General features: G+C 37.4%; 1 protein-coding gene across 8 annotated transcripts in view; it reads left to right on the top strand.

The window, feature by feature from the left end:
• TENM1 (teneurin transmembrane protein 1) overlaps window positions 1-19,039 on the top strand; it is a 1,357,925-nt gene extending 1,338,886 nt beyond the window's left edge. For all 8 annotated transcript variants that reach the window (XM_073547613.1, XM_073547619.1, XM_073547618.1 and 5 more), the window contains 4 exons: window positions 932-1,319; window positions 2,274-3,494; window positions 6,839-6,981; window positions 7,305-19,039. In XM_073547613.1, the coding sequence (XP_073403714.1) occupies window positions 932-1,319; window positions 2,274-3,494; window positions 6,839-6,981; window positions 7,305-8,063 (2,511 nt within the window). In that variant the 3' untranslated portion in view covers window positions 8,064-19,039. The remainder of the gene's footprint in view (window positions 1-931; window positions 1,320-2,273; window positions 3,495-6,838; window positions 6,982-7,304) is intronic.
• Window positions 19,040-19,454: the final 415 nt, after the last annotated feature.

The raw sequence follows: 19,454 nt of genomic DNA, 5'->3' as shown, positions 1-19,454 counted from the left end.
CCAAATAATACACATGTCAAACATGTCCTAAAGACATTTTCATATGCAGAGTTTTTGCTGCACATTGTTCTTCACCAAGAACCAGTGTGTTGGCAGGAAAAGGCTGCATAAAGCATATGCTTTTTTTACGCTTTTTTTATCGTGTTTTTTACATTAATTTTTGCAGTGTTTTTACTTGCATTTATTTCATTCATTTGAATGAGTGAAAAATGCTGCAAAAACGCTGAAAGAATTGACATGCTGACAAGCTCAAAAAACACACAGCAGCTCAAAAAGGAAAAAAATGCAGCATGCGAATGAGATTTTAGAAATCTCAATAACTTTGCTGGTACTGTAAAACACAGCATTGTTTCTGTACAAAAAAGTGTGAAAAAGACGCAGCAAAAACACCATGTATGAATTTACCCTAAAACTTACCCCAAAAAAAGGATATTTGATTGCAATAATGAACCATTAGTTCAAAGCATCACTCCAGCATTGTTTTGTTTTTTTAAATTACGTCTGGAGCAGTGCTTCTAATCTAAGGTTTCTGACCCTAGCTTTATACTTACTGTACCTGCCGCCGTCTTCACCTTTTATCCCCGCTGCTCCCGTCTGTCTCCAGCAGTTTGTGACCTGCCAGATCGCTCCAGTGTTTGTCCATCTCTCATAGACTTGCATTGAGAGCTTGTGACGGTTACTTTTCAATTTCACCCAGTCAGAAGATGTTGTCACAAGATGGTGGTGCGGGACCGGACCGGGGATGATAAAAGACTACAGTCAGAGACCTTAAATTAGAAGCACCACTCCGGCACTAAAAATACAAAGTGCTGGAGTGGTGCTTTAATTTCCTTGTTTTAATGCCTCATTGACTCTTAAAATACAACCTACTGTAATGTTACTAATGAGTGATGCACGCAATAACACAAGTTCATGTATTCTTTTGTTTCAGTCGATAAGCCTCTTTTTGCATAGTCAACGACGTTATATCTTTGAATATGATCATTCGGATTACCTTGCTTCGATAACTATGCCTAACATGGTCCGCCATAGTCTCCAGACCATGCTCTCCGTGGGTTATTACCGCAATACATACAACCCACCAGACAACGTTGGCTCTTTTATTCAAGATTACAGTGGAGATGGACGTCTGCTGCAGACATTGCACCTTGGGACAGGACGTAGAGTGTTTTATAAATACACAAAGCAAACAAGGCTGTCCGAAATTTTGTATGACACTACCCAGGTTACATTCACTTATGAAGAGTCTTCAGGAGTCATTAAAACGATTCATCTTATGCATGAGGGATTCGTTTGTACCATCAGATATAGACAGACGGGTATGTAATATTGTGATTACTTATCAAATAAGTCATGTTTAAAGCAGCAACTGATGTATTTTATGGGCCAGCTAATGTAGATGTTATTTATTCCGGCAGAAAACAATCATTCGGTTATATAATGAAACCTATATACCCATACTCTATGAAGTAATGTATCCCATTATAAATACATTGCTTTGAAGAAGCCCTCTTTAGATCAGAATGCTTATTTTCTTGGTCACTCGATCATTTTGAGGGCATAAAGATCATCAATATCTGCAGCACAATAGTCATAAGCAGGGGATGTGCTGCAGATATCATAATGATTATATGGAGACATAATTGTTATAATAATGGTTGCCCACTTCGCCAAATTTCCTCCATAGATTTGATTTGCATAAAATAGATTTACTGCTAATCACAATATAAGAAAGAGAAAGACCAAATTATCTCTGAGAGGTTTAATACTGCCCTCCTTATTTTTGCAGTGTGTGAAGATTTTAAAACTGAAGTTATTAAAATACTGTTACTGCAGTACATCTCGGCCACAGAACTTCCCTACATATTACTTGATCTTTAGATTTGTATTCACAGACTGAGAATACCACTCCCATTTTCAAGGTGCTTCAGCACTAAAAGTAGGACACTACAATCAGATTAGCCCTTTCTCTATCCTTATGTTCACTCTGACTTCCTATCCCTACACTGGACAAGCATAAAATGGCACTGCTTGGCCGGCCCTCATGTTTTATATTGGCTGACTCAAATTTGATCCTCTGGTTGTCTCTGCTATTAGCAAATCTTCTATTGGTTTGATCCTAAACAGATCATAACACTTTATTTCAGTGCATGAAGCGCTATATAGCTCACTAGATGAAGGACATCAATTACTAGGTGTATAGAGCCTAATTATTTTTATACGTATTCAAAACAGGGAGTATCTTTACTAAAATATTCCAATCTTCTCAACAGGGCCTCTTATTGGGCGACAGATCTTCAGATTCAGTGAAGAAGGTCTTGTTAATGCAAGATTTGACTACAGCTATAACAACTTCCGAGTAACGAGTATGCAAGCAATGATAAATGAGATTCCTTTGCCTATAGACTTATACCGATACGTTGATGTGTCAGGTAGAACGGAACAGTTTGGAAAATTTAGTGTCATCAATTATGATCTAAATCAGGTTATTACCACATCAATGATGAAGCATACTAAAATTTTTAGCTCAAGCGGACAAGTTATTGAGGTGCAATATGAGATTCTAAAGGCCATCTCCTACTGGATGACAATTCAGTATGATAATATGGGTCGAATGATAATGTGTGGAATACGAGTGGGCGTAGATGCGAATTTAACAAGATATTCATATGAATATGATCCTGATGGACAACTTCAGGCTGTGTACGTTAATGACAAACTTCAGTGGCGGTATAGCTACGATCTAAATGGAAACATAAACCTGCTTAGCCATGGGAATAGTGTCCGCTTAATTCCCCTGAGATATGACATTGGAGATCGCATTACCCGGCTTGGAGAAATCCAGTATAGAATGGATGAAGATGGTTTCCTCAGACAAAGAGGCAATGACATATTTGAGTACAATTCTAATGGTCTTTTAAGTAAGGCTTATAACAAGGTTGCCGGCTGGAATGTCCATTACCGATATGATGGACTTGGAAGGCGCGTTGCAAGCAAAACAAGCACTGGTTCTCATTTGCAGTTCTTCTATGCAGATCTAGCTAATCCAATCAGAGTTACTCATTTATACAATCACAGCAGTTCAGAAATAACATCACTGTATTATGATCTTCAAGGACACCTAATAGCCATGGAATTAAGCAGTGGAGAGGAGTATTATGTAGCGTGCGATAATACAGGTACACCTCTAGCTGTATTCAGCAGTCGAGGCCAAGTTATAAAGGAAATTCTCTACACACCATATGGTGACATCTATGAAGATACCAATCCAGACTTTGAAATCCTGACCGGATTTTATGGAGGACTTTATGATTCTCTTACTAAACTTGTACACCTTGGACAAAGAGATTATGATGTTGTGGCTGGACGATGGGCTACACCCAATCATCACATTTGGAATAGAATAAGTACTGATCCAAGGCCATTTAACCTGTACTCATTTGAAAAAAATTACCCTGTGGGCAAAACCCAGGATGTGGCACAGTACACAACAGGTATAATAATGCTTTTATCTGGTATCCTAAAGATTGAGAATTTGTTAAAGAGAAGAAATGTTCTAGAACTTTTTCTCTCTATCTCACTCAGATATATATATATATATATATATATACACACACACACAGTGAGTACGGAAAGTATTCAGACCCCCTTTAAATTTTTCACTCTGTTTCATTTCAGCCATTTGGTAAATTCAAAAAAGTATTTTTTTTTCATTAATGTACACTCTGCACACCATCTTAAATGAAAAAAATTAAAAAAACAGATGTTGAAATTTTTGCAAATTTATTAAAAAAGAAAAACTGAAATATCACATGGTCATAAGTATTGAGACCCTTTGCTCAGTATTGAGTAGGAGCACCCTTTTGAATTAGTACAGCCATGAGTCTTCTTGGGAATGATGCAACAAGTTTTTCACACCTGGATTTGGGGATACTCTGCCATTCTTCCTTGCAGATCCTCTCCAGTTCCGTCAGGTTGAATGTTGAACGTTGGTGGACAGCTATTGTCAGGTCTCTCCAGAGATGCTCAATTGGGTTCAGGTCAGGGATCTGGATGGGCCAGTCAAGAATAGTCACAGAGTTGTTCTGAAGCCACTCCTTTGTTATTTTAGTTTGAGGTCCAGAGCACTCTGGAAGAGGCTTTCATCCAGGATAGCTCTGTACTTGGACGCATTCATGTTTCCTTCAATTGCAACCAGTCCTCCTGTCCCTATAGCTGAAAAACACCCCCATAGCATGATGCTGCCACCACCATATTTCCCTGTTGGGATTGTATTGGGCAGGTGATGAGCAGTGTTTGGTTTTCTCCACGCACACCACATAGAATTAGCACCAAAAAGTTCTATCTTTGTCTTATCAGACCAGAGAATCTTATTTCTCATTGTCTGGGAGTCTTTCATGTGTTTTTTGGCAAACTCTACGCGGGCTTTCATATGTCTTGCATTGAGGAGAGGCTTCCGTCGGGCCACTCTCCCATAAAAAGGCCTGACTGGTGCAGGACTGCAGTGATAGTTGACCTTGTGAAACTTTCTTGCATCTCCCTACTGCATCTGTGGAGCTTAGCCACAGTGATCTTGGGATTCTTCTTTACCTCTCTCATCAAAGCTCTTCTCACAATTGCTCAGTTTGGCTGGACAGCCAAGTCTAGGAAGTCTTCTGATGGTCCCAAACATCTTCCATTTAAGGATTATGGAGGTCACTGTGCTCTTAGGAACCTTGAGTACTGCAGAAATTATTTTGTAACCTTGTACAGATCTGTGCCTTGCCACAATTATGTCTCTGAGCTCCTTGGCCATTTCCTTTGACTTCATGATTCTCATTTGGTCTGACATGCACTGTGAGCTGTGAGGTCTTATATAGACAGGTGTGCACCTTTACAAATCAAGTCCTATCAGTTTAAATAAACACAACTGGACTCCAATGAAGGAGTAGAACCATCTCAAGGAGATCACAAAAAAATGGACACCATGTGACTTAAATATGAGTGTCGGAGCAAAGGGTCTGAATACTTATGACCATGTGATATTTCAGTTTTTCTTTTTTAATACATTTGCAAAAATTTCTACAATCCTGTTTTTTTCAGTCAAGATGGGATGCAGAGTGTACATTAATGAGAAAAAATGAACTTTTTTTAATATAAAAATTGGCTGCAATGAAACAAAGAGTGAAAAATTTAAAGGGGTCTGAATACTTTCTTTATGTATATATTTATATATGTAGTCAATGTAAAAATCGAATTTATTATTGATGAAATTAGAAATGCATAGCAATCAGATAACTGACTTATAGGGGTTGTCAGGGTCTTAGATATTGATATGCTATCCTTAGGATAGGTTATCATCTTAATTGAGCAAAATTGCAAAGTGCTTCTAACAAAACTGAACCTTTCAATTTACTTCCTATTAAAAATCCTCTCTGGTCTCAGGAAAAGAGAGAATTTTTTATTTTATTGTTTACTGCTTGCTGCTTATGTTACCGACCAGAAATAAGGGCAGCGTCTGCAAACTGTTTGCTATAAAGCACGTTTGTGCCTCTCTGAAGCTGGTCGGATTGCTGAATCCAGCCAGCTTCGGTGTCCATTTGCTCCTCTGATCCTGCAAAAGCAAAACTGACTCTATTTGCAGCATCGAAGAGTGCACAGTTCAGACCAGCGGAGAAACCATGTTGCTGGTCTGAACTGTCAATCAATCATGAAAACACCTCCAACCTGGCAAGCAGGAAGCTGGGAGGTAGAGAACAAGCGCTCCTGTTAAACAAGTTCATATAAACCAATTTAATATCAGATCAGTGGGGGTCTGACACCCAGTACCCCAAAAGATCAACTGCTTCCAGCTCCCTTAGTGGCTTGAAATAAATAGTGTATGTAGCTGGGAGTCCATAGCTCCACATTTGGTCTTGGGTACTGCAGCTATTTATTTTCAACCTAAGATACCCACAGTCTCATTTCTCTGGTAATACATAGTGAAATCTAATAATTATAGGCAGCACTGTTCATGTAACTTGGATACGAAGTGATACATGCATTAAATAACCATGAGGATCTCAATTGTGTAAATATCAGTGGATCCTTATCAACTGGATAATTTTAATAGTAGTGGGTTACAAGAGCTTTGAAATGGTGTACAGGTGATTTACTTCAATGTTTCATGAGAATGTTGACAGAGCGCTGCGGTTCAAGAGCTTGCTGCTGGCTGGAGAGCTGTGGTGAGGAGCTTTATATGTCATTATACTGAAGAGGGGTTTATTATACTGATGGGGATATGGTTTTCATTACTCTGGTGGGGCCTATTATAATGATGGGACTATGGAAGCAATTATATGGGGGCCTTGTACTGATGGAGTTCTTAGTTTCATTATACTGAGGGCTCTATGGACGTCATCCTGTAGAAAGGGGGGGACATACATATTATTTTTCTGAGTGGAAAAAAAAATTAGATGCAATCATATGGTGGTGTTTGGATGACTGACAATGTTATGGGTTATTATATAGATGAGATCTCTGTTTGGGAGGTCTGTATACAGGGAATTTCTGGCAAGAAGTCAATAAAAAGGAATGGGGTCCATGTTAAAAGCCTTTTGTATGGGGCCGGTTTATTTTTTACTTATGCCTTAGATTGGGTCGTGTTCTAAATAAGCAAGGTAATAGGCAAAAATTTTGCACAGAAAGCTACATGTGCCACTTTCTGTTATGCAATGCAATAGGCAAAAATTGTGCTTGTTCTGTGATCCTTACTTACCTCCCGTGGCCATGTCACAGTACTGGCCATGGGATAAAGATTGGCCTGATAAGGTTGAGAAACACTCTTTTGATTGTGGGATTTTGTGTGTTGTCTTTTTAGACATTGGAAGTTGGCTGGAGCTGTTTGGTTTCCAATTACACAATGTCCTTCCTGGGTTTCCCAAACCAGAGGCAAAAGGCTTTGAGTCGACTTATGAACTACTACAACTACAAACTAAAACCCAGGAGTGGGATCCTGGGAAGGTCAGTATATTTCTTATACCTCTTTTAGCACCTGAAAGCTCTTCTGTTAGTCACTCTACCACATAAGTACTCTTCCTTCAAATGTAGATATAGAAAATAACGATTATTTTTTAGTTTTAGAATTTCTTCAATCGCCTTCACAGTAACAAAAAGTAAAGCAACATACAGTAAATGTAAAACCAAAAAGAAAACATTTTTAGCTCTTTCTTGAAGTCTAGTTTCTCTGACCTATTTGCTGAAGCAGTTTATTTTTAAAAATGTATATATTCATTGATGTAAAGATACCCTATCTCAACTAATGCACATTTTTTATAATCTTTTAGACAATTCTTGGGATACAATGTGAACTTCAGAAGCAGTTGAGAAATTTCATTTCTTTAGATCAGCTTCCAATGGCTCCAAAACACAATACTGAAAAATGTCACAAAAACATTAAATATCCCAGATTTTCAGCTGTGCCATCTTTATTCGGAAAAGGGATAAAGTTTGCTATCAAAGATGGAGTTGTAACAGCTGATGTCATTGGGGTGGCTAATGAAGACAGTCGCCGTATTGCTGCCATCTTAAACAACGCCCACTACTTGGACAATTTACATTTTACCATTGACGGTCGGGATACTCACTACTTCATTAAGTTGGGCTCCTTGGAAGAAGATCTTACTCTAATTGGAAACAGTGGCAGTGGTCGTATTCTGGAAAATGGAGTCAATGTCACTGTGTCACAGATGACATCAATGGTCAGTGGGAGAACTAGACGGTTTGCTGACATACAGCTTCAACATGGCACCTTGTGCTTTAATGTTCGATATGGAACAACCATTGAAGAAGAGAAGGATCATGTTCTAGAGTTAGCAAGACAGCGAGCAGTGACCCAGGCTTGGACTAAGGAGCAGAAGAGACTTCAGGAAGGAGAGGAAGGCATCAGACTGTGGACAGAAGCCGAGAAACAACAACTATTGAGTACAGGGAAGGTCCAAGGCTATGATGGATATTTTGTTAATTCAGTGGATCAGTATCTAGAACTTTCTGATAGTGCCAACAATATTCACTTCATGAGACAGAGTGAAGTAGGCAGGAGGTAACAAACAAACAAAAGACACTCTTTGCCTTTGCGTCACCAAAGACTGCCTGTTTTTAAAACTTAAAATGGTTTATTGTACCAATTTTCTAGATCAGATCTCTGTAATGTAAATAAGAAGAAAACATATCCAACTGCCTTTAATTGTGACAAAAGATGGTATTTTAATATTGTTAGTTTTAACAGTGTCATCCGGACAGCACTGGTGAGGTCTTTAACCACAAATTTTGCTCAGCAATGTGTTTAAAGTGCACTTGCAGAGTTCAAGTAGAAATATAAGGCACTAAAAAGTGGTGATACCCATAGTCTACATTCTCACAAAGTGTTCTGCAATCCACAAAATATCTGCCTCTACTGTGTCAGTGACGGCTGCCCTTTAAGACCTCTCAAGTGCTGGTGGGATTTAAAAATTACAGTAAAGCTTCTTATATCTTGTGTGGCGGTATTCAGCATTTTGCATACATATTAATCATTGCAGAGTTGCTACTCTTTTCTGGAGACTAGAGCTTATGTGATGATATAGCTTCTAGATAAAATAAAATAAGATCTACCTAAAGAGTATTAGTAATAGTAAGTATTTGATAAAATCAAACTGTGTAATACTGGAAACCTGTCATTGTTTCTTTTTTTCATAATTGAACAGTATTTCAAAATAAAAAAATAATAATAAATGTTGTGAGTCATGTATAATCATATGGGACTCTGAACATGAACTGCTTGCTCCAAATTTTCATGTAGTACTCTTGAAGTATTAGATGTTAAGATATTAAGACAGTGTGACAAGGTTTCTGATTTTCCAATTCAATATCAAAAGGATGTTAGCGCAAGACTTCAGGAATCAATTTTTCCCATGGACCCCAAAAAAAAAGGTAACAGTGCTGAAAAAGTTGCTTGTGTTTTTCTGGCGATCAGCCTGGATTATAGAACACCTAAACACACTTTTTTACAGAATGTTTAATGCTGCTTATTCTAAAGTGCTGCTTCTCGCCTTCCTATTAAAAATATACAAAACAATATCAAGTTTCACAGAGCATGTCACACTAAAATTAAAAAAAAACAGAAATGTGAAAGTCACTATTGTCCTCTTGATTAAATCTTAAAATATTGTATTCACCCATTTTCAGTTACATTGAAAATATGAGCGAATCAGCCAAAATTTTAATCCAGAAGATTCAACTGGGATATTCAAATAAATCAATGGAAATTGAAAATACCTCTATTGCCACTGAAAGATGTGATTGTTTTCTCAAGTCTCACTAAATGGAGCGCTGAAATGGAATAATAAATAATCAAATATTACTGTATATTCACTTTGCCCCTCCCCTGTCCTCCCATAGTGCCCACCCAGTCCTGAAACTCACACCATCTCACAATACATACTCCTAGGTCTCCAGCACTACCCACGTTGACTAGGCTACACACACACTGTTGATATCTAACTCCTACATTACACCCCCTTTCATGACTTGGGCGCAGTGCACATCATAGAGGTCAATGAATTGTGTGTGGCCTAGTTAGCATGGTATGTTTCTAAGGTCTAGGAGTTGGCAACAAAAGACTGGAGGGAGTGAGTGGAGGACTGGACAGAGAGCTTTGGTGGCAGGATAGGTCAGGGGCGAGGTGACAATATTTTGCTATATTTTAACATCTTCCTGGCTCTACAAACAGTCTAGCAAAATGCAGATTTGAGCAAATCAATGTGAAAAATTTGATTTTGGTGAATGAAATTTTTTGTGAAAGTCAAAGTGAATTTGATTTGCTTCAATTCGATTGACTCATCAATTGTCAAAGACAAAAACTAATATTACAAATCATGAAGGTCATTTTTTTCCATCTTATAAACTCTTGGTGGCGCTATAGAGTTCAAGTCCTCTTCCTCTTTGAAGAGGCAATTTGCATATTAAACTCTTGTAAAAACAGCGAGAACCAGAACCAGAGAAACATCAGGTCCTAGCTATTTAACCAATAATTCACTGCACTCTATAATGATTGCTGTAATAAGAAAAGGAAAGGAACTGTCTTTGCATCCCAGTCACTAGGGATGAGCAAATTTATTAGAGTGAAATTGAATTGTCTGCCATTTTGCTGAATTGTAGAGGGCCAGACAAACAAAAAAAAAAATAATAATACCTTATAGATCACCTATCCGGTGTCCTGAAAGTCTGCCATCCGACCCTTTTTTTCCACTTCCCATGACACGAGCAGCCACTTCAGCCTCTTCACTTCAGGCCATCTATCCAGCTCTACTAGGCCTCAGAGGATACTGTATGCCATAACATTACAACAAATTTTGCCTGAGTGATGGCACAGGAGGCAGTGATGTCTGAGGCCTAGCCCAGCCTGAAATCTTGTCCTTTAGTGTAGAAGTCAAAGTGGTCACGTGTGACCAGGGAAAGAAGAAAAAAATGTGGAGGATCGGAATGGTGGAACTGGTGAGTGATGAGATGACTATTCTTTTTGGGGATTTGTTATTCATCGTTAGCTTATTATGTTCTGGGGTCTGGAGAGACCCTTGCAAAAAAAGGAACATTCAATTTTCAATACTTTCAATGCAAATCGAATTTCTCTATAAAATCCACTTGATTTGGCAAATTTGTATCTTGGCAGATTCAATCATCTCTACCAGTCACCCTTTTACACAACCAGCATGACTTGTCTTGTGCCAAAGCAAGTAATAGTTTGTGCTCATAGTGCTTGTAATAGTATAAAATGAAAAGTAAAAAATGACAGGTATATAAAAAAGCTATAAAATTATTCAATAAATGCCACAAACCTGCACAAAACAAGTTCAGGTATGATCCACCTTAATACATACAATGAAAATAATATATTCCTTAAAGTATTCAATGAAACTTAAAGCTGTGCAAATAAAAATGACAAAATTATAACTGATATGAATCTAAAAATGACAGCCAGAAAAAAAAATTACAACCTAACAATAACATTTTACTGCTGTTACAGTCCTAAAGGCAAAATAAGAAAATTATTCTAGCCCTACAAAACCTATAAAAAATTGTGACTGACAGTGTTGGCTGAATCTAATATTAAGAAATCTTACACAACAGGACAACCAAACAGTGACTTCGATCTCCAGGTAACTACAACATTTTGAGGGAAGGATATTAGTAAGAATTTCTCTATCCTTATTTTCTTTTTACAAGGGTAACCATAGATGTTACAACTGCTGATATACAGTATTAACAAGCATATAAAATCATATTTAAAGGTACTATACTAGAGATAAAGGACATAGAAAACTAATACTAATCTAATTGTAAAATTCTGTAATATTTGTGTGCAACATGTAATAACTGTATTTTTATGACGGTTCTCCTATAAGGAGTATGGTTCCCCTTGGCACCTACCATTAAAGATTGTACAGTTGTTTCAGTGGTGAGTTTCGATTGAGCAAAGCTTCATAGAAACCAAGTGCAATGTTTAGGTTTTTAAATCCAGGATGGTGCCCATTTCTAGAAATTTAGATTTTATTTTTGTTAGCACTGAAAATATGTCATCTGTATATTTTATAATGTGTAATTGTCATACTAGGAAATATATGTGGAAGTGAAATCTGAATGTATGCAAGTCACTTGTCAGTAGGTGTCTTATGTCAGTTGCTACAGATCAAATTGGGAATATGTACTTTTATATAAAATATGAATGACGCTGTATGTGTTTTGCGATACGCTGCTATTACATTGTATATTTGAGAAATTACAAAATTGTAAGAATTTATATTCTACCTCTATATGGATATTATTTTAAAGCTATTACAATCATGAAGAAAGTGTACAAGTAAAGAAACTTCCCAGAGTGGGGTAACTAATGAAGGACTGGTCACATAGCCAGCATATCCTGCGCAACTGGTGAATAGTACTTTAAAGAGGACCTGTCACTTGTTCTAAAAATTGTGTGAATTACCTTGAAAAAATCATTGGGTTCCCCTGATTCTGCCGCATTTTTCTGTTTTGCACTGTTTTGCTCCATGGCAGAGATATTCAAATTTGTTGTTTTGGAGCGCAGTCTGTGAAATTTATGCTTGCAGATCAACTGAGCATTTATTCAGAGTCTTCTCTTGGGGCGTGTGCTTTTAACTATCCCTCCTGAGAAGTTGCCAATCACAGGTGCTAGCAGTCTAGCAGTCCCCGACGCTGCCGAGCTGTGATTAGAAGAGTCTGTGAGGGGTCAAAACTCATGAGCCCAGAAAAGACTCTAAAAGAAATGCCCAGTTGGTCTGAAAAACAGAGATTTCACATACTGAGCTCCAAGAGCAATAAATGTGAATATCTCTACAATGGGGTGAAACAAAATGCAGACAGTAGTGGCGGAATCAGGGGAACTCAGAGAATTTTACATAGTAAAAGGTCCTCTTTACATTGTAAACATCATTTCATTTAGATTTTTTTTTACATAAATCAATAGTACACGTGAAAATAAAAAACTGTCATTTATCGTAGAGAAATTTGTCTTCAATGACTACAGACTTTACCCTTAGGCCATGTGCACACGTTTAGTATTTAGTGAGTTTTTTACCTCAGTATTTGTAAGCCAAACTCAGGAGAGAAACAATCATAGAAACACATCACCACTTTTGTATTATCACCCACTCCTGGTTTTGACACAAAAATTGAGGTGAAAAAGTCACCAAATACTGAGGGTGTGAACGTGGCCTTACTGAGATGAGATGTCATAAAGTTCAATGGAGATAGGAGGGAGGATGGAGCTGGAGGTAAACACAGATGTTCTGTTGCAGTTCTTCTGACATCATTTTACTGATTGGTGAGAAGGCCATAAACTGTCATCCATTCCTGACATGTCTGCTCTAGAAAATGCATGTGCTCCTCATGTAATTTTAGTGCATCACCTATCAATATTTTGCTGTTTATTCTGTTTTTCTGTCATTTTTCACGAATATTTCTGACTAAATTGACAAGTCTCTGAACAATCTAATGCTGGAAGCACTCATCGGACATTATGAAACTGTGCAGGTACGCACCTCACTCTAGGAACACGCAAAAGACAGTTTCGGCTTCATTTATCAATACTGTCCAAAAGAAAAACGCTCTTTGTTATCCATAGCCAGCTATCACAGAACAACTTTAATTTTTTAAACAGCTCTAGAAAAATAAAAGTTGACCTGTAATTGATTGTTTTTGGAAAAATTTTCTTTTAGATAGTTTGATAAATCTCCTCTATTGTCTGCAATTTTTAGGAAGTTTAACAGAGGAACAGCACATTGCATAAGATTTGGCCACAATATTGCAAATATGAGTAAAGACATTTCCTGCAATATTAAAAAATTTTAATCCCCCAAAAAAACTCATGTCGTGAGAAACACCCTACATGTAGTTTTTTTTCTCTTTCTTTGAACTGTGCTATAAATTGTATTATCTAGCAAAAGTATGTTCACACTATGCTTTATTTGGGTGTTCTTCACTGTGTTTTATTGATTGCCTAATGAATGTCAAAAATGCTCCCCAGCAAAAAAAAAAATAACACAAAAAGATTTTCAGAAAATGCCAGATAAAAACAGCTAACAAAAATGCTTCAGGATAAAATAAAATAAAAAATAACAGTTTCCTGAAGCTGTTACCCCCTTAAAGAGCATATTGTGAACATATCCTGAATCCCCAATTCATAATTTGTGGGTTTTTGTTGCTTTCCTTTATTGTCTTGTAATATTAGTTGTCGTTTTGGCGTCAAATGGTTTAAAATGGTGCAAGATTCATGAATTTAGGGCAGAGTCAAAAATGGGCTATCTTTTTGTCTTGAATTGTTTTTGCAACTTCTTGGTACCAAAAGTCACACATTTCACAAAATATATAGCGTTGTAGACTTCTTCCTCTCTGAAAAGGCAATTTGCATATTAAATTTCCCAGGGGAGCATTGCACGGCGAATAAGTCTCCTTACCTTGGCACGCCAGAGCTGGTATGTCACTCTCCACAAGGACAAACATTACCTCTTGAACAAAATATTGCAAAAATACTGGTGTACTTAAAAATATACCAGAGAGGGACCTAAGTGGAATTGGGTCATATTTTGCAACTTTTTAAAAAGTTGCAACTGATGAATGAGGCGAAAACCTAAACTCTGCCCACATAGCGGAAAACAAGACGAAAAACAGGCAAGCACATATTAAAATAGAATTGAGAAAAGGAGCAATTAGAATAATGAATTGGGTGCAAACAAGAAAAAAAACATCCAAACACACAAAACTGCAAAAAACAAGCGCAAAGGCAATGCTGAATCGGGGCCTGAGTGTTCTTATCATTTAAACAATTTTCCATCTGTTGAAGTATACATATAATTGTCATGAATGATTATTGGTCTGGTCATTAATAATAATTATTACACCTATGGTCAGGATTAGAGCACTATGAGAATCAAATTCTTCCACCTGTAATTTCATAACATATACACTACACCTCATCTGGATCCTGAACTACTCCATATATATCTGAACTGGCAGAGAGTAGCTAGGCCAAGCACTTACATTTTTTATGAAAAAAAAAGTTGAAATAATTATTGTTTCCTACATTTGTTCTTTAGATGTACAGTATGGATATGAACACACACAGCGTTTTTGAGGCAGTGAAAAATAAAAACTTTTGTAAAACCACTTAAAGGGAATTGATCAGCAGGTTTTTGCTTTGTAACCTCATAGTAGCATGATTTAGGGGCTGATAGCATGATTCTAGCAATGTGTGACTTACTAGGCTGTGTGCTACTGGTTTGATAAAATGAATGTTTTATCAGCGGCAGATTATCACTACAGGACTAGGTGTCTCGTGCCTCCTACTCAACTACTCTGTGTAATCCCGCCCACACCACTGGTTCACAGCTTCTGTCAATGTACGGTGTACACAGCTGCCAATCAGTGATGCTGGCGTGGATATACAGGGCTCGGCATTCAGAGCACTGCTAGATCAATGATTGTATCAAAATGTCATTCAGACAAATAACTGATACATCACGGGAGTCAAAGTCTCTGGCCTTACATTATGCTGATCTCAAATTACATAGCAAAAATCTGCTGACAGATTCCCTTTAAGGAAACACTCCTTGTTTGGGGAGTTTTGTTTCCTGAAGTGGTTTTGAAGTCTTTTTTTAGCATTATGGAAGGGTTTTTTCCTAAATAGTTTTTGCAAAATTTTGATTGGACAGTGACGGATCCCATAAGAAGCCACTCAAAGAAGTGACATACACTTTCTGTTTTCTCACCATGTGTTTTTCAAAACCTGAAACAGTAAAAAATGTTCTTAATACTGAACAGTTAATTGGTGTTACCTATGCTGCAGCATTTGCGAGAAAACATACTGTAGAAGCCGCCGGGGTCTAAGAGCGGCTCCACCCTGTCCGCTGGCCTGGATTGACAGGTCTTTCCCTATACACGGATGTAGACAGAGACCTGTCACTCAAGGGCAGCGGTGAGGGAGAATCCACTGAGGACCCGCCTGTCCGACTAGTCTACAGCACTTTTACAGCATGTCATGCATTCATCACACCTTTCATACCCATTGAGCCTTATGGGTCATACAAATGTTTTGTACAAATTGCAAATTTTGTGGGACTGTAATTTGACTTTTAGAGACGTTTACTGACCCTCGAGTACCAGGAGAAGTAAAAAAAAACTTTTTCATGTTCCATCAGATGGCATATTACGTAGTTATTCCTTCCTAAAACCATTGCTGCTAGGTGAAAATATCTCAGTAACATGGTGCTGTTGGGATCATCATTACGAGGCAGCACATGTTATGTCTAAGTTTCCATAGTACAGAGCCCCATGGACTACATTTTCCATCATACGGACTTCATTTCCAAAAAAAATGATCACAAAGGTTCCATCAGTTTGTCCCTAACTCCCTGTGACTTTACCAACTGTAAAGAGTACAGAAAGGAAGAATAGTGGATCTTGGATAAATTATAGTAACTCTTAATACATTTTTTAACTTTTAGACTAAAATCTAAAATCATTATTTCTGGTTTCTATTTTATTTTCAACTTTCTATTAAATTTAAGGGTATTACATCATAATGAAAATGACAAGAGCTTCTGAATGGAAGTCATTCGTGTCTATCCAGAATGTAAACATGACCCAAAGGGCTCCGTGAAATCTCAATTATTGCACAGAGTAGTAACAATATTCTAAATTGCTGTAAAAGTTATACTGACTCACATTTAGAAAAATAGCATGTCCTATACATCTGCTTGATGAATGAGACTTGTAGTGTTAATGTTCACCAAATTTTTTCGTTCGGACTTGCTACGCACCGTTTAAAATTCAGCGGGTGCCATCATCGTGCAAGTGTCTGCAGAACTTAGTGGTTATTGAGTAGATTGAAACATAGTATATAATGCTAAAATGAGCTTGAAAAACAAGTTCAGCCTAAAATATCAATCTCAAAATATGGTAATTATATATTATATATTACGCTACATAGTAAATATTTTTCTGACATTTTTGCCCAATTATTATTTGTAATAATTTGTAGATCTCTGGTCATTTTCTACTTTTGAAAGGGAGTATAGTCTGATTTTACAGAGATATGTGGATATTTTTCATAATTTGGTCCAGATTTTATAATACAATTACATGAATAAGTTTAGTCAACATATCTTATTCTTTACTTAAAGGCAAACATCTGAGTAAAATCGAAAACCTCCATTCAGACCAGAGTTTGACTCATCCACGACCTCAATGTTTTACCGTGAAAGATCTGCTTTTGACATCACTGCTGTTTTCCACTAGGCCATAGCCAACCCATTGCACTCAAACGCATACTTCAAAAAGGTTTCACGCTCAAGAAAAAATAACTATAAAAAAACGCAATCCTATTTATGATAATTGCATGACCACAGATGCAACAGGTGAAATTGTAAAACCCCATTACATTGAGCTTTTACTGGGTTATGTTCTAGGCTTCTGCACGCTTCTCTATAAGTCCCCATATAAATGAATGATCGAAACAATTCTTCAGGCAAGTCTTTTGCGCTTTTGAGATTCTCCAATCTGGCTAAAAGGTTGGTGTCCCAAGCAAGGAGTTTCAAAGGTGGATTGAGCTTTAATTACATATAACAGATAAGAATACACACAGGGTTTTTCAGTGTTTTCTAGCCAAGGAGACACTTCATATAGGAGCTGTATACACAAAACAGTAGGATATTTTGATAAAAGCCATTTGCATTTATACTTTTTTTTTCTATTTTAGATGTCTCTCTGTCTTCTAGTCAGGTTTATACTGATAATATATATCAATATATGATTCAAGCTCAGACTGGCCCATTGGGCAAAAGGAGAATTCTCTGGTGGGCCCCTATGTATGAGTAGGTCTCACACCTTCCTATATGAGCAGTAATTGGCACAATACTCTTGATTTACTATGTACAAAGGCAGCATCTCAATATTCATGTAGAAATCCACCCAGTTTATAATTATATAAATTCATGATTGAGGCTAATGTAAAACATTTATCTGAACACAGAGCTCCCTAAGTCGATGTTCCTGGCAGCTCTTGGCTCCTCAGCCCAACACTGACATGCTTAGTAAAGTACTTGTATGAAGAATAGATTGAGTAACATTTTAAACCATACAGTCATACAGATTTACCGATGTGATACGTTGATGACATTTCATAAATAGTAATGGTTTGGTTCAGCAGCTGTAAGAACCTCTGATACGTAGAAAATTTGTGTTCAGTTTTGCCAGTGCTATTTTTTCTTCACTATGTTTGTACAGTCTTGTAACTGCCTAAAGTGTAAGCAGAGTCCACAATATATGTTACTCCTATATCACATACTCTTAATAATCAAATATATACCAGTTGAGAGACCGACTACACCACAGCCACGGAACACATGGAAGCAGTTTTATAAATATACCAATTTGATTCCAATTATGTACACTACATAGAAACTCACCTGTCAAAAATGGTAGTGGCTTTTCCATGTGGAAAATGATGTCCCATCTGCCATGTACAGGAAATCTTAATTTATTTTAGCTGAGCATTAACCAGTGTTGGTTGAAATCGGCATGGGAGCAAGCTTAGATAAGGCGATGGTAGAAATAGTGGGAACGAGTCATTATTATGTGGGTCATTGTTTAGGATCAGAACAATGAGAATGGCAAAGTATCATTCTTGAGATCCAACTTCATTAAGTATCAGCGTTTGTTCGTCACACATCATACGACTGGACGTACACTACATTCCTGCAGAAAACTGGATGCAGTTGTGATAAAGAACAGGCATTATTGGTAGTACGCAACCCAATGACATATTTCAACCTTATCTTCTTGGTCTAGAGGTCTTCAACCAAGGGCATGTAGATTATACATAACAGATTATTATGGTGGCCTATATATTATTCATTTTATATTGGGGTAAACAAACTGTGATACAACGCAAGGTCCGACATTGGAACCAATTTTGCCAAATGGATATGGTAAGCTTGGTGCGCTTGACATTTCTTACAACTGTCTAAAGTTACAGGTGTATTCCTAAAGATGTATGAGCAACTATGAAAAGACTAATTATGGTAAGAATGTTACAAAACATATCAAGAAAGAGAAAAGTATCCGATGTTCATTGGATCCGTGCTTGTGGAATACTTGCTTAATCATATGCAGTACCAGTGCTTCTTGACTATGCTGTCAGGATTTTTCTAGTAGGACAGTCGTTTTGACCATGTAGACCATTGTGTTCCTTTGACTTATGCTGTGTTACTAGGGAACAACATTTACAATTTTGTATTTCTGTTCAATTAATGTGCTACCAATGGAAATTATACAAGTTTTGTGAAATGGCTGCAGCTAAATGCTTTTGTTGCATTCTGCTCTGGTCTTTACACCAGAAGCATGCTTTTTATACAGAAGCATCACGCTGTAAATATATGAAAATATAAAAATATATTGTGTTGATATTTGAAAGAGACAGTATTTGGATATTTCATTTTTTTTATTAAATAAAATTGCAAAAGAACAATGCTGTGTTATAGATGTATTTATTATGTCAGAGGATTTTTGCCGGGCTCCTCAGTCAGGCTGAGCACTTTACTTAGCAGAGTTGTAGAACTTAAGCCACTGTTACACATAGCGATATCGCTAGCAATATCGCTGTAACGTCACCGATTTTGTGATGTAGCAGCGATATCACCACGTCTGACAGGTAAGTAGCGACCCCAGACCGCTGCTATGTCGCTGGTGAGATCTGCTTGTGTGGCAGCTCACTAGCGACCACTTAGTGATGCACCAGCGATCCATATCGTTGTCGGGATCGCTGGTGCATCGCTATGTGTAACGGTACCCTAATTATCAAGCTAATGTCAATTGGTTGGGTTCGCAAGAAACCGGAATACGATGGCATGTAAAAGATTGGGCACCCCTGGTCAAAATTAGTG

This window comes from Dendrobates tinctorius, unplaced genomic scaffold (genome assembly GCF_039654945.1).
Source record: "Dendrobates tinctorius isolate UK_male_01 unplaced genomic scaffold, ASM3965494v1 ptg000154l, whole genome shotgun sequence".
Lineage (NCBI taxonomy): Eukaryota > Metazoa > Chordata > Amphibia > Anura > Dendrobatidae > Dendrobates > Dendrobates tinctorius.
Note: the sequence above shows the minus strand (reverse complement) of the source record. Positions and strands in the feature narration are given on the sequence as shown.